The sequence below is a fragment of the Heterodontus francisci genome, chromosome 38, assembly GCF_036365525.1.
Source record: "Heterodontus francisci isolate sHetFra1 chromosome 38, sHetFra1.hap1, whole genome shotgun sequence".
NCBI classification, from domain to species: domain Eukaryota; kingdom Metazoa; phylum Chordata; class Chondrichthyes; order Heterodontiformes; family Heterodontidae; genus Heterodontus; species Heterodontus francisci.
The window spans coordinates 31,400,729-31,414,017 of NC_090408.1; the positions used below are offsets into that span (position 1 = coordinate 31,400,729).

At 40.0% G+C, this 13,289-nt stretch overlaps 1 protein-coding gene across 5 annotated transcripts in view; it reads left to right on the forward strand.

The window, feature by feature from the left end:
* Positions 1-13,289, forward strand: part of igdcc4 (immunoglobulin superfamily, DCC subclass, member 4) — a 118,154-nt gene that overhangs the window by 77,802 nt on the left and 27,063 nt on the right. For all 5 annotated transcript variants that reach the window (XR_010969728.1, XM_068018035.1, XM_068018033.1 and 2 more), the window contains exons 12-13: positions 12,035-12,142; positions 12,444-12,618. Coding sequence is in view for 4 of the 5 variants with exons in the window: in XM_068018035.1 (XP_067874136.1) it covers positions 12,035-12,142; positions 12,444-12,618 (283 nt within the window). In the remaining variant the exon portion in view is untranslated. The remainder of the gene's footprint in view (positions 1-12,034; positions 12,143-12,443; positions 12,619-13,289) is intronic.

A 13,289-nucleotide genomic window follows, 5' to 3' on the forward strand; every position in this document is an offset into this window, starting at 1 on the left:
TCACCAAGGCTCCTTTAACAGCACCTTTCAAAGCTGTGACCTCTTCCACTTAGAAGGACAAGGGTAGCAGACACGAGAGAACACCAGCATCTGCAAGTTCCCCTCCAAGCCACGTACCATCCTGACTTGGAAATATATCGCCATTCCTTTACTGGCCCTGGATCAAAATCCTGGAACTCCTTCCCTAACAGAACTGTGAGTGTACCAGGACCAGCTGCACTGCAGCGGTTCAAGAAGGAGGCTCACTACCACTTCCTCAAGGACAATTAGGGATGGGCAACAAATGCTGGCCTTGCCAGTGATGCCCACATCCCATGAAACGAATAATAAAAAAAGGCTAATTACATAACTATTGTGCTGCTTGGCTGCAGTGTTTTGGTCAGCAACGTGCTTAAATTTTGTGTTTGTGCTCAAAACCACCTGTTCCTTGACATCAGAATATATAACACATATATATAGCTTAGCAGCAAAAAAGATTTTGTCTTGGCCCTTAATATTTTATTTGTCAGACTCAGATCCTCCCAACCAGAATTATGATGTGAGGGCTGAACAGTCTACTTCACAAGTAGATTTTAACTCTGCGTTCAGTTGATGGGTTTTGAATGAGTTGAAATCTTGCCCCATAAGTCTGTTTTATATCTTTGGTTTTCAGTTCTTTTTCTCCAAGTTAAACTTTGATTTGAGTACCATTCACCTCAGAAATCTTGTCATAGAGTCATAGAGAGATACAGCATTGAAATTTATGTTTTTCTATTTCTGCTAATTTCTTTCACCCAGTCCGTTAGAAACTTGTTTAATTCATTTTTACATTTGCCAATTCAAACTTATCATGATTGTTAACTGCATGTCTCACATTAAGCTAAATGAAGCAAAACAAGAATGGGCCCATAGTTTTCCTCTCAAGTATGACATAACCTTTAGAATGCAATACCTTGTGCAATCTCCTCCCCCCAGCAATCTCAAATCACTGTGGTAAACCAGTGACTGGTATGCATTGCTGCTGTTCACATTTTATAATATAAATAGGGCTTCTATTTCTCAGTCTTTTATTGGTGCTTCCCTTTTTAAACAAATGTAATCAAAAAACTGAGTGAAAACACAAAACAGTATGAGGGAGTAAGTGTTAAAACAGCAACAGCATGGAGCAGAGAGTTGGAGAAGAGTCTGAATTCTGCTTATATAATTCTGATCATCTCAGACTTAAAAGTTATGATAGTAATTCATAAATTATTAAATATCATTTGCAGAATCTTAGTATTTAAGTGTGATTGGGAAAAAAAATCCTTGATGTCAATATTTTTCATTGTTGAGCATGAAGGGTTTTATCAGTTTTATTTGAAAACTTAAACCATCCTGTTTCTTCACTTTAGTAGGTAAAAAGAATCTCTTTAACAATGTGTCTTTGAAAACTTATGTTTATTGCAAATAATATTTGTATGCAAAATAACATTTACACTTCCTGTACCTTGGTGTGTAAGACATTTCATGCCAAAAAATGTAAAAACAGTGAATACTTGAAGATAACAGAAGCTGAAAGCTTTCCATGGAAACTTTCTGCATGTCCTATATTTACAAATATTTTGTACCATATATGAAGCACACTGGTGAATCCATGGTTGGAAGTACTCTCCACAAGATCACTCACAGCATGATGTTTCACATAAGCCATTGTGCCACCAGATGGTGCATCAACATTCCCCTAAGATTTCTTTCACTCCTTGGAGATCTTGTATATTGTACATTTAGCAATGCAACTAAATTCCTGTGCACTTGTTTGAAGCCACCTTATACGTTGCACTCAAGTCTTTCCAACCTCTCATATAGGAGCCCAGTGCTTCATCTTGGGTATTCTGCATGTTGAGTTGGAGAAGATGAAAAGAACTTCACATATAGACCATAGTATTGGTCCCTTATAGCTATGATGGACCTGTAACTTTTATAAAGGATTACCTCCTGCCTAATAATTTACTGTAGTGTTTGCTTTTCCCAAAGTTTAGTTGCATGTTTTTGCTTCCAAGCCTGCCTCAAATGCACCAGAGTCTTTGTGTTATGCAGAAGCATCTTTCCTCCTCTGCACGCACCACCACCACCTCTGATAGCACAATCGCTCGTTGCTGTTCCAGTGCTGAAGAGGAAAACTTTTAATACTTCATCTCTGGAGTTATTTAAATTTTGAATTCCTGATGAATTATAGATGGGGGGGGGGGGGGTATAAAAATCTTAATTACAGTAACTTAGCCAGTTGAATTTAGTACAAGTGAACATTTTTCCACTGAAGGAAACAACTGCCTGCAGATTCTTTTTGTATTATGGGTGATAAAGTGAAAAATGACGGGTCAATTTTTTTTCTCAACTATTTGAAAATCTCCTTGTACAGCCTTTTTATCCAGAATCAGAAAATTCTGCTTGTATTGCCACCGAAAGAAGTTAAAAGTTGTACAACGTATCTACAGCAACATTTATTTCAAGATTTTGCATATTAATGTATAGAACATAACATAAGACCATAAGAACTAGGAGCAGGAGTAGGCCGTCCGGCCCCTCGAGCCTGCTCTGCCATTCAATAAGATCATGGCTGATCTTTTCGTGGACTCAGATCCGCTTACCCGCTCTCTCACCATATCCCTTAATTCCTTTATTGTTCAAAAAGATATCTACCTTAGTTTTAAAAACGTGTACTGAAGTAGCGTCAACTACTTCACTGGGCAAGGAATTCCATAGATTAACAACCCTCTGGGTGAAGAAGTTCCTTCTCAATTCAGTCCTAAATCTGCTCCCTCTAATCTTGAGGCTATGCCCTCTTGTCCTAGCTTCACCTGCCAGTGGAAACATCCTCTCTACTTGTATCTTATCTATTCCCTTCATAATTTGATATGTTTCTATAAGATCCCCCCTCATTCTTCTGAATTCCAATGAATATAATCCCAATCTACTCAGTCTCTCCTCATAAGCCAACCCCCTCAACTCCGGAATCAACCTAGTGAAACTCCTCTGCACCCCCTCCAGTGCCAGTACATCCTTTCTCAAGTAAGGAGACCAAAACTGCGCACAGTACTCCAGGTGCGGCCTCACCTGTACCTTATACAGCTGCAACATAACCTCTCTGCTTTTAAACTCAATCCCTTTAGCAATGAAGGACAAAATTCCATTTGCCTTCCTAATTACTTGCTGTACCTGCAGACCACCCTTCTGCGATTCATGCACAAGGACACCCAGGTCCCTCTGCATAGCAGCATGCTGCAACTTTTTACCATTCAAGTAATAATCCTTTTTACCGTTACTGCTACCAAAATGAATGACTTCACATTTATTAACATTGTATTCCATCTGCCAGACCTTTGCCCACTCACTCAATGTATCTATGTTCCTCTGCAAAGTTTCACAGTCATCTGCACACTTTGCTCTGCCACTCATCTTAGTGTCATCTGCAAACTTTGACACCCTACACGTGGTCCCCAACTCCAAATCATCTATATAAATTGTAAGTAATTGCGGTCCCAACACCGATCCCTGAGGCACACCACTAGTGACTGATTGCCAACCAGAATAGCACTCATTTATCCCCACTCTCTGCTTCCTGTTAGTCAACCGATCCTCTATCCATGCTAATACTTTACCCCTAACGCCATGCATCCTTATCTTATGCAGCAGCCTCTTGTGCGGCACCTTGTCGAAGGCCTTTTGGAAATCCAGGTACACCACATCCACTGGGTCCCCATTGTCCACCTTGCTCGTAATGTCTTCATAGAATTCCAAAAGATTTGTCAAGCATGACCTGCCCTTCATGAACCCATGCTGCGTCTGCCCAACGGGACAATTTCTATCGAGATGCCCTGCTATTTCTTCCTTGATAATAGACTCAAGCATCTTCCCCACTACAGAGGTTAAGCTAACCGGTCTATAATTCCCCATCTTTTGTCTACCTCCCTTTTTAAGCAGTGGCGTCACATCTGCTGTTTTCCAATCTGCTGGGACTGCCCCAGAGTCCAGCGAATTTTGGAAAATTACCGCCAGTGCACCTGCTATTTCTCCCGCCATCTCTTTTAGTACCCTGGGATGCATTCCATCAGGGCCAGGAGACTTATCAATCCTTAGCTCCATTAGCTTGCCCAACACTACCTTTTCCGTAATAATGATTGTTTCCAGGTCCTCACCTACGTTCGTCTCTTTGTCAATTACTGGCATGTTATTAGTGTCCTCCACTGTGAAGACCGATACAAAATACCTGAAGGGTCACCGACCAGAAACGTTAACTCTGCTTCTCTTTCCACAGATGCTGCCAGATCTGCTGAGTGGTTCCAGCATTTCTTGTTTTTATTTCAGATTTCCAGCATCCGCAGTATTTTGCTTTTATGATATAAAATACCTGTTCAATGCCTCGGCCATTTCATCATATCCCATAACTAAATTCCCCTTCTCATCCTCTAAAGGACCAACGTTTACTTTAGTCACTCTTTTTCGTTTTATATATTTATAGAAACTTTTGCTATCTGTCTTTATATTCTGTGCTAGTTTTTTCTCGTGTTCTATCTTACTTTTCTTTATAGCTCTTTTTGTGGCTTTCTGTTGACCTTTAAAGTTTTCCCAGTCTTCTGGTTTCATGCTGCTTTTGGCCACTTTGTATGCCTTCTCTTTCAATTTGATAGCCTCCCTTATTTCCTTAGACACCCATGGCAGATTACCCTTTTTCTTCCAGTCCTTCCTTTTCACTGGAATATACTTTTGCTGAGCACTTTGAAAAATTGCTTTGAAAGTCCTCCACTGCTCGTCAACTGTCCCACCATAAAATCTTTGTTTCCAGTCTACTTTAGCCAAGTCCTCCCTCATTCTGTTGTAGTCCCCCTTGTTCAAGCACAGGACCCTGGTATTGGATTTTATCTTCACACTCTCCATCTGTATTCTAAATTCAACCATACTGTGATCACTCCTTCCAAGAGGATCCCTAACTATGAGGTCATTAATTATTCCTGTCTCATTACACAGGACTAGATCTAGGATAGCTTGCTTCCTCGTCGGTTCCATTACATACTGTTCAAGAAATCTATCATGGATACACTCAACGAACTCCTCCTCAAGGCGACCCTGACTGAGCTGGTTCGACCAATCTACATGTAGATTAAAATCCCCCATGATAATTGCCGTACCATTTTTACAGGCATTAGTTATTTCTTTGTTTATTGACTGCCCCAATGTGATATTATTTGGTGGCCTATAGACTACGCCTATCAATGACTTTTTCTTCTTAGAGTTTCTAATTTCCACCCAAATGGATTCAACCTCATTCTCCACAGAACCTTTATCATCTCTCAGCACCGCCCTGATGTCATCCTTGAGTATCAGAGCTGCACCACCTCCCTTACCTTCCTGTCTGTCCTTCCGAATAGTCTGGTACCCCTGGATATTTAACTCCCAGTCGTGACCAACCTGTAACCATGTCTCCGTAATGGCTACCAAATCATATTTATTCGCGATGATTTGTGCCGTTAACTCATCAACCTTGTTACGAATGCTACGAGCATTCAGGTAAAGTGCCTTTATGCTAGCTTTCTTACCCTCATGATTTCCAACATCTCTAATAATATCTCCTGAGTTATCCTTCCTTTCTGCTTCTTTCAATGTCTGCCTTGAACTTAAACCCTCCTGCACACATGTTAACCTGCTGCTTACCTTTTTATTTATCATCATACTCCCTGTTGTTTTCCCTTTCCCTTCCCCCCGACTCATTAGTTTAAAGTCCTAGAGACCACCCTATTTATCCTTTTCGCCAGAACACTGGTTCCAGATCGGTTCAGGTGGAGACCGTCCCATCGGTACAGATCCCCCCGGTTCCAAAGCTGATGCCAATGCCCCATGAAATGGAACCCCTCTTTCCCACACCACTCCCTTAGCCACGTGTTTACTTCCCTAATTTTCTTATCCCTAAGCCAATTTGCAAGTGGCTCGGGCAGTAATCCGGAGATTATGACCCTCGAGGACCTGTTCCTTAATTTCGTTCCTCGTGCTTTATAATCCCCAAACAGGTCCTCCATCCTAGCCTTGCCTATGTTGTTAGTCCCAACGTGGACCACAACAACTGGATCCCCCCCCTCCCGCTCCAATATCCTTTCAAGCCGGTCAGAGATGTCCTGCACCCTGGCACCGGGCAGGCAACACACCATGCGGGACTCCCGATCCGGCTTGCAAAGGATACTATCTATCCCCCTAATTATAGAATCCCCTATAACTACCACTTGTCTTTTTGCCATTATATTGGCAAATAGCCCTATTATGTTTGCAGGTTATCTGCTACAGTGTTATTAATCAATAATACCTATTGCCCATGACATTCCTTTGTCTGGATTGTAGACTCCTGCAAATTTGGCTTATCTTTCATGCTAATATATTAGAGATCTGATTTCTCAAGAAAAAGATCTTCTGAGCTGAGACCAGTCTGGAAAATCACACCATTGCAAATTTTAAAAGTTTTTTTTTTATGACTATAAAAAACAATTTGCAGGTTTTATTACATCTGGGTAAAGGCATACCACCTCAATTTATAATTTATTCATTTTGGATATCCTCAGAAGCATTGCCTATCCTCTCTACACAATTCTTTGATCTGTTCTGGAGCATTGGCCACCTTGTCTTGAGTTTGTAGGGGAGCATGTCTCTATATATGGTTTACTTCTTTTGGATCTGACCGGTGCTGTTATCAAACTTATATGATTCACTGCAGTTTGGATCTCTCTTTACTCTCAGTAATGGAATAACTTTGCCATATTTGGAGTAAAGCAAATAATCTGATTTTTTTTTTGTTGCTGGAATCAGTGAAGTTGCTGGAACCATACAAGTTAGTGGGCTGACTGGTGGTGTACTCTGTGTCAGAGCTTCTTTGATGTTGCAGAAATGTGGCAAAATTGATGGTTCTCTACAGAATTGTGACTGGAACATCAACACGAGTTGAAAGCCCTAATTTGATGTTAATGCCAGGAGCACAAGACCTATGTTCAATGTGTTGTATTAATCCAAAATGTCAGCATTAAATAACAGCAGCAGGTTTTGCACACTACTTTTTCTGGAGAAACACTTCTCTTGCAGAGACTTGGTTCCTCCTTGCAGCATTTCAAATGGTGAATTACGATAACTTGTTGAATCAGATTTGTGGGAGATGCATCAAGTTATGCAACTCCCTGGTGTGCTCAATACACTTTGAGTTTTATGTGCTTTTTACAACCATCAGGGTCAAACTTGGAAAACGTCTCAGTTAGTTACGGTTTCCCGGATGTTTAGCATATACAAGCGTACAACTCCAAACTGAAATGTTGGGTTATTTTTCTGAATTTGAAGTTTTGTTTTCATGTTTTCAGCCAAGTCAGCTATGCTGAAAATACGATCTCTTGTTGAATTTTAATTATAGTCTAGAATCCTGAAAAGTGCTAATTTGGGAACAGAAAGTGTGCAATTGCAATTTCAAAAATATAATTCCAAAAAGGACCGAACAATTACAAGAGTATATGAGTAATATTGGACCAGTATTTTACATTGTTCATGTTTATCTGGATCAAAACAAATTTATCTATAATGCACAATTTGGAAATGAGATGTGATTATATATTTGGTATATTATTTGGCTTTACGGGAGGTTTACAACCCCTCCTGGACTGTCCTGAAGTCTCCAGGAATTAATGATTAATCTCCTGAACGTTCCTGTGAGCAGCCCAGGAGAATAATCGCTGGGGGTTCTCAGAGTGAGTGTTGAATGGTGAGTCAGATTAATCTTGATATTAGCTTCTCATTAGTTTTATATATTCATGGAAATTCTAATCCAGCCATTGTTTGAAATGCCATCACAACGTGCACTTGTCCTGTTTCATTCATCTTATTGGTGTACTGGTTCTGCCATATGACATTACCATGAACTCAGTGCTCCAGTCTCACTTTACAATGGCAACGCCATGTGATGAAACTTCCCAAAGTACGTCCACCCAAAGTTGGCAGCCCTACATTATAGGTCATACATTGTTTGACTTTGTAGCTGTAATTGTACGTGTAATATATTATTCAATACTTTTACTGTTAGATGTGTGATATGAGAACAGATTTAATTTTTCAATTGTTTTGGAACAATTTTTATAATTTGTAAATTTCCTAATTACTCATACTAGAAATTATGTACTGTAAAGTGGAATTAAAAGGAACATTGAAGCTGGGTAGTTGTGTTTGCTGTATTCCAAGTAAAATTTAACATTCTGCACTATTGATAGGTGAAATATTGGCATACCATTCAGTGTTAATGGTGTAAGCAAACTCTGCATAATTAGTATTATTTGAAATGAGATTATTTTCTTAATTGTAATATGATGCCATTGAACTGGATGCACCGCTTACAATGTGGCAAAAAGTCATTGTATCATATGTTGCTACGTATTCTAACAATGCATGTTCCCCTGCTTCAGTGCACTTAAATAGATCTTTATTGGCTTGGAGAGCACAACTGAAGGTTACACATCCTGCTTTCATCAGGCCACAGTATTATACTTCATACTTCTATATCAAAAACAAAATGCAGAGTGCTTTCTTGTTATGCAAAAATTGGTGTAGAGGAAGAGTTTTCTTAGCTTGCTGTTATTTAATTAGGATCGTGATCAGAATACCGTAAATATAAATTGTACATTGATGCAACTATAACTAAAGTCTGCACAACAGTATGGGTCGGGTAAAAATTAGTCGAAGCCCTTTCTTGGTCCCAGATTTGGCATTGTGGAGGCAGCGAGCTCCCAAAGTAAGAGACCTGAGAATCAGTAGATATTGCATCTCAGACCTAAACTGCATACTCGCCATTCTGCATTCACAGGCAGCTAGCCCCAGGGACGAACCAGTTTTGGACCATCTGCCTTGCTGTTAGTGACCCTCGGATAAATCCCAGGAAGGGTTTGCAGTGGAAGAGAGGGCTGATCTATGAATTCAGGGTAGCAATCTTGCACTTCCTGGCTTCATAGGAATATGATTTTGCAGGAAAAAAAACCCAGAAACTAAGCATTTGTTGGTAATCATAAGAAATAGGAGCAGGAGTGGGCATTCAGCCCCACCATTCAGTAAGATCATGGCTGATATGGTCACGGTTTCAACTCCACTTTCCTGCCGAGTCCCCGTAACCCTTGACTCCATTGTAGATCAAAAATCTGTCTAACTCAGCCTTGAATGTATTCAATGACTCATCCTCCACTGCTGTCTTGGGAAGAGAATTCCAAAGATTAACAACCCACTAAGAGAAGAAATTCCTCCTCATCTCCATCTTAAATGGGAGACCTCTTATTTTTAAGTGCTAGTGCTAGATTACCCCATGAGGAGAAACATCCTCTCAGCATCTACCATGTCAAAGCCCCTCAGAATCTTTTATGTTTCAATAAGATCGCCTCCCATTCTTCTAAACTCCAGTGAGTATAGGTCCAACCTGCTCAACCTTTCCTCATAAGACAACCTCTTCATCCCAGGAATCAGCCAAGTGAACCTTTTCTGAACTGCTTCCAATGCAAGTATATCCCTCCTTAAATAAGGAGACCAAAACTGTACGTGGTACTCTAGGTGCGGTCTTACCAATGCCATGCACAGTTGTAGCAAGACTTCCCTAATTTTATACTCCCTCCCCCTTGCAATAAAGTCCAACATTCCATTTGCCTTCCTAATCACTTGCTGTACCTGCATGCTAACTTTTTGTGATTCATGTACAAGGACGCCCAGATCCCTCTATACTGCAGCATTCTGCAGTCTTTCTCCATTTAAATAATCTGCTTTTCTATTCTTCCTGCTGGCCGCAAAACTGCTGAAGAATTCTCAGTGGGGCAAGCCTGATGTCTGCCCTGCTTGTGAGATGATCAATTTGTGAAAGAGGACCTTTCCTACACCCTTAATTTACACACCGAAGGCACCTAATGCCTGTTTTTACCTCTTTCTAGGATTTCTAAAAGTGGCCCGCTGATGTCTTCACAGATTGGGCACAGGCTGTCCCACTCCTAAATTGATATGCTTTGTGTGCCCTATTTTATGACCGAAACCATACCAATTTCTATCCCAATAAGTTGTTCCTGTAAATGAACTTGGTCTCAGTTCTGATTACTACACCATGAAATGATGACAACCACAACAATTCCTAAAGATGCATTGGAGCTTCAACTTTGGAGCACAGATGATTGCAAACAATGATATTTCAGGCAAGGCTAGTACTTGAAGAATATTCTTAAAATGGATTTTGTTGTAATTCTGCCTAATTGGCAAAAATTGTTTCGAGCATTGATTTTCTTGAAACAAAACATCAGTGAGTAGAGCAGCAGCTGGTTGCATGTTCTGGTATAACATATGTATTTGTGTATAAGATGATTGTCTGTTTTCCCCCTTATTTTTCAGTTGCGGAAACTGATATAAATTCATGACCCAAGTATAAGACCATATGATTTGGTAGAGTCAACACAGTTTTTTGAAAGTGAAATCGTCTTTGCCAAATCCAATAGAGCTGTTTGAGGGTGTAGTTAGCAGGGTTGATGAAGGGGAAAGCAGTGAATTTAATATATTTGGCTTTTCAGAAGGCATTTGATGAAATGCCATACCAGAAATTGTTACTCAAGATTGGGGCTCATGGAATTGGGTGTAATTTATTAGTATGGGTGGGTTAATAGCTAGAAAACAGAATAAAAGTAAACGGGTCATTTTCAGGGAGGCAAGGTGTAACTAGTCGAGTACCGCAAGGATCAGTGCTTGAGCCTCAGCTATTTACACTCTAGAGCAATAACATTAGGTCGGAGGACTAAGTGTAATATATCCAAGTTTTCTGACGATCCAAAGTTAGCTGGCAAAGTTAGCTGTGAAGAAGACGCAAAGAGGCTGCAAAGAAATATAGACTGGTTAAGTGATTAGGCAAGATGGTGGCAGGTGGCGTATAATGTGGAGAAATGTGAAATTATCCACTTTGGTAGCAAGAATGGAAAAGCAGAGTTTTTCAAAAGGTGAGAGTCTAGTAAGTCTTGGTATTCAGAGGAAATTAGGTGTCCTTGTACACAACTCACAAAGTTAACATGCAGGTACAGCAAGCAATTAGGAAGACAAACTGTATTGCCAAAGGGTTGGAGTGTGAGTGAGGAAGTCCTACTGCAAATATTTAGGGCTTTGGTGAGTTCACACCTGGAGTACTGTATAAGGTTTTGATCTCCTTTCCTAAGGAAGGATGTACTTGCCTTAGAGGGGGTGTAATGAAGGTTTACTAGATTGATTCCTGGGATGACAGGGCTGTCTTATGAGGAGAGGTTGAGTAGAGTTTTGAGTTTAGAAGAATGAGAGGTGATCTTAGAGAAAATTCTTAAGAAAGCTTGACCGGGTAGATACTGAGAGTCTGGCTGTTTCCCCAACTGGTGAGTCCAGAATTTAGGGGGTCATAGTCTCAGGATAAGGGGCCGGCCATTTAGGACTGAGATGAGAAATTCCTTCAGCCAGAGGGTTATGAGTCTTTGGATCGAAGAATTTTGGGGCACTAAGGGAATCAAGGGATATTGGGATAGGGTGAGAAAGTGGAATTAATGTAGAAGATCAGCATGACCTTATTGAATGTTGGAGCAAGTTTAGTGGGTGGTATGGTCTACTCATATTTGTAAGACCCCTCGCCCCATCATCAGCTACCACTACTGATTTTAATAATTGTTCAATGCTCATTTTACTGCTGGTGCGAGAGGAAAGATGTGAGCTAGTCCGGAATAGACAGAGAAATGGGACCAACCCAGTAGTAAATGAATATATATGTTCCCTTAACTCAGTTACAAAGGCATTCACCATGTGACTGATGTTTGTGTGAAGCCCCTACTTTCAACCCAAAGAGTGACCTATATTGCACTCTTCTGTTTCTGCATGAGTATATATAGTATATGCTATCTTCCTTCTATTGAATGATGACTGCATTGAAAATGTTGTTGATTTATATCAGTTGCAATTTCTTAAATTGTTACAGTGGCAAAATGTTCAAGTATATCTCTTCAGCAAACTTAATGGGTTTATCTGTTTCCTTACTCAGTTTCAGACAGACTTTATGAAATTAAGTTGATTGCATTCAACAAACAAGATGATGGCTATGCAGCAGTATGGAAAGGAAAAACCGAGAAAGCCCCTGTCCTAACTTTAGGTGAGCACCACTATGAGGATGCCCATGTTAATTGTTGCGAGCGCATGGTAAACACAACTGACCATAGTGAGCACAGCCAAGCGGGCCTAACCATGGCCCAAGAACTGCCAATTTCCAATTTTCTCATTGTGCAAAAGGGATGTTGGGTAAAGAGCATTTATTTCTCCATATACAACTTTTACAGGTGAACCGACAGTATCTTCCATAGTTTTGCAAGCAATAATCTATAACTAAATACTGAAATAGAAGATAAATAATGTATGTAAAAATGAATTGCATTTCAGTATGTCTCCTTTTTCAGATCTCCCAATGATGCTACCGCCTCCAACTCAACTACGGGCAGAATCAAATAGTTCCAGAACAATTTGGTTACACTGGACTCGGCCACCATTTACTACAGTCCGAATTGCAAATTATACTGTGCGTTGCAGTCCTTTGGGACTCAAGAATGCTTCTCTTGTGACTTACTTTACTAGGTGAGTTTGAGTAACTAACGATAAAGCTTTCTTGAATTGGTTGCAGCCAATTACGAGTTAATAATCAAAGGGTTTGGTTAGCATCCTAAACCATGACTGAAGTTCCTTTCTCATCTAGATCTCAAATTTAGGTAGATGACTCTTTGTTTCTCCCCATTTTAGATGATGAATTATAAAGGAACTTGCCAAATTTATATAATATAAAGCAATTCTTGACAAATAATAGTTTCAGCAAAACTATATTGATGATGTATATGTGTGTGTGTGCATTACTCATTTGTACAATACATCTTCCCAAGATAAATCCATGAAGATTTGGCTTGGGATTAAAATTCTCGGATGTATGATTTAGAAGCAGCAGAGATTTTTTTAAATTGATTTGGCTGCTTTTAACAGAATTTCAAAGAAAGCCATATAAAAGAGAAAAAAAATCCATTCTGGTAGAGCTTTTTATCCGCAACATTGGATGGTATGTTGCATGCTTCCTGTAGAGTTTTGGAGCCTGTGACCTCGTAAGGGTAATTGCTGGAGATTCACACAGCTTAACAGTATAGTCTGCATGCATGTGCCACATAAGGTGGTTTGATTATCTAGCTCTTTTTATTTCATTTAAGGACTGCTGATCAACAGTTCTGGGACAAATATGTGGCAGGTGGCACCTTGTAGTTGGG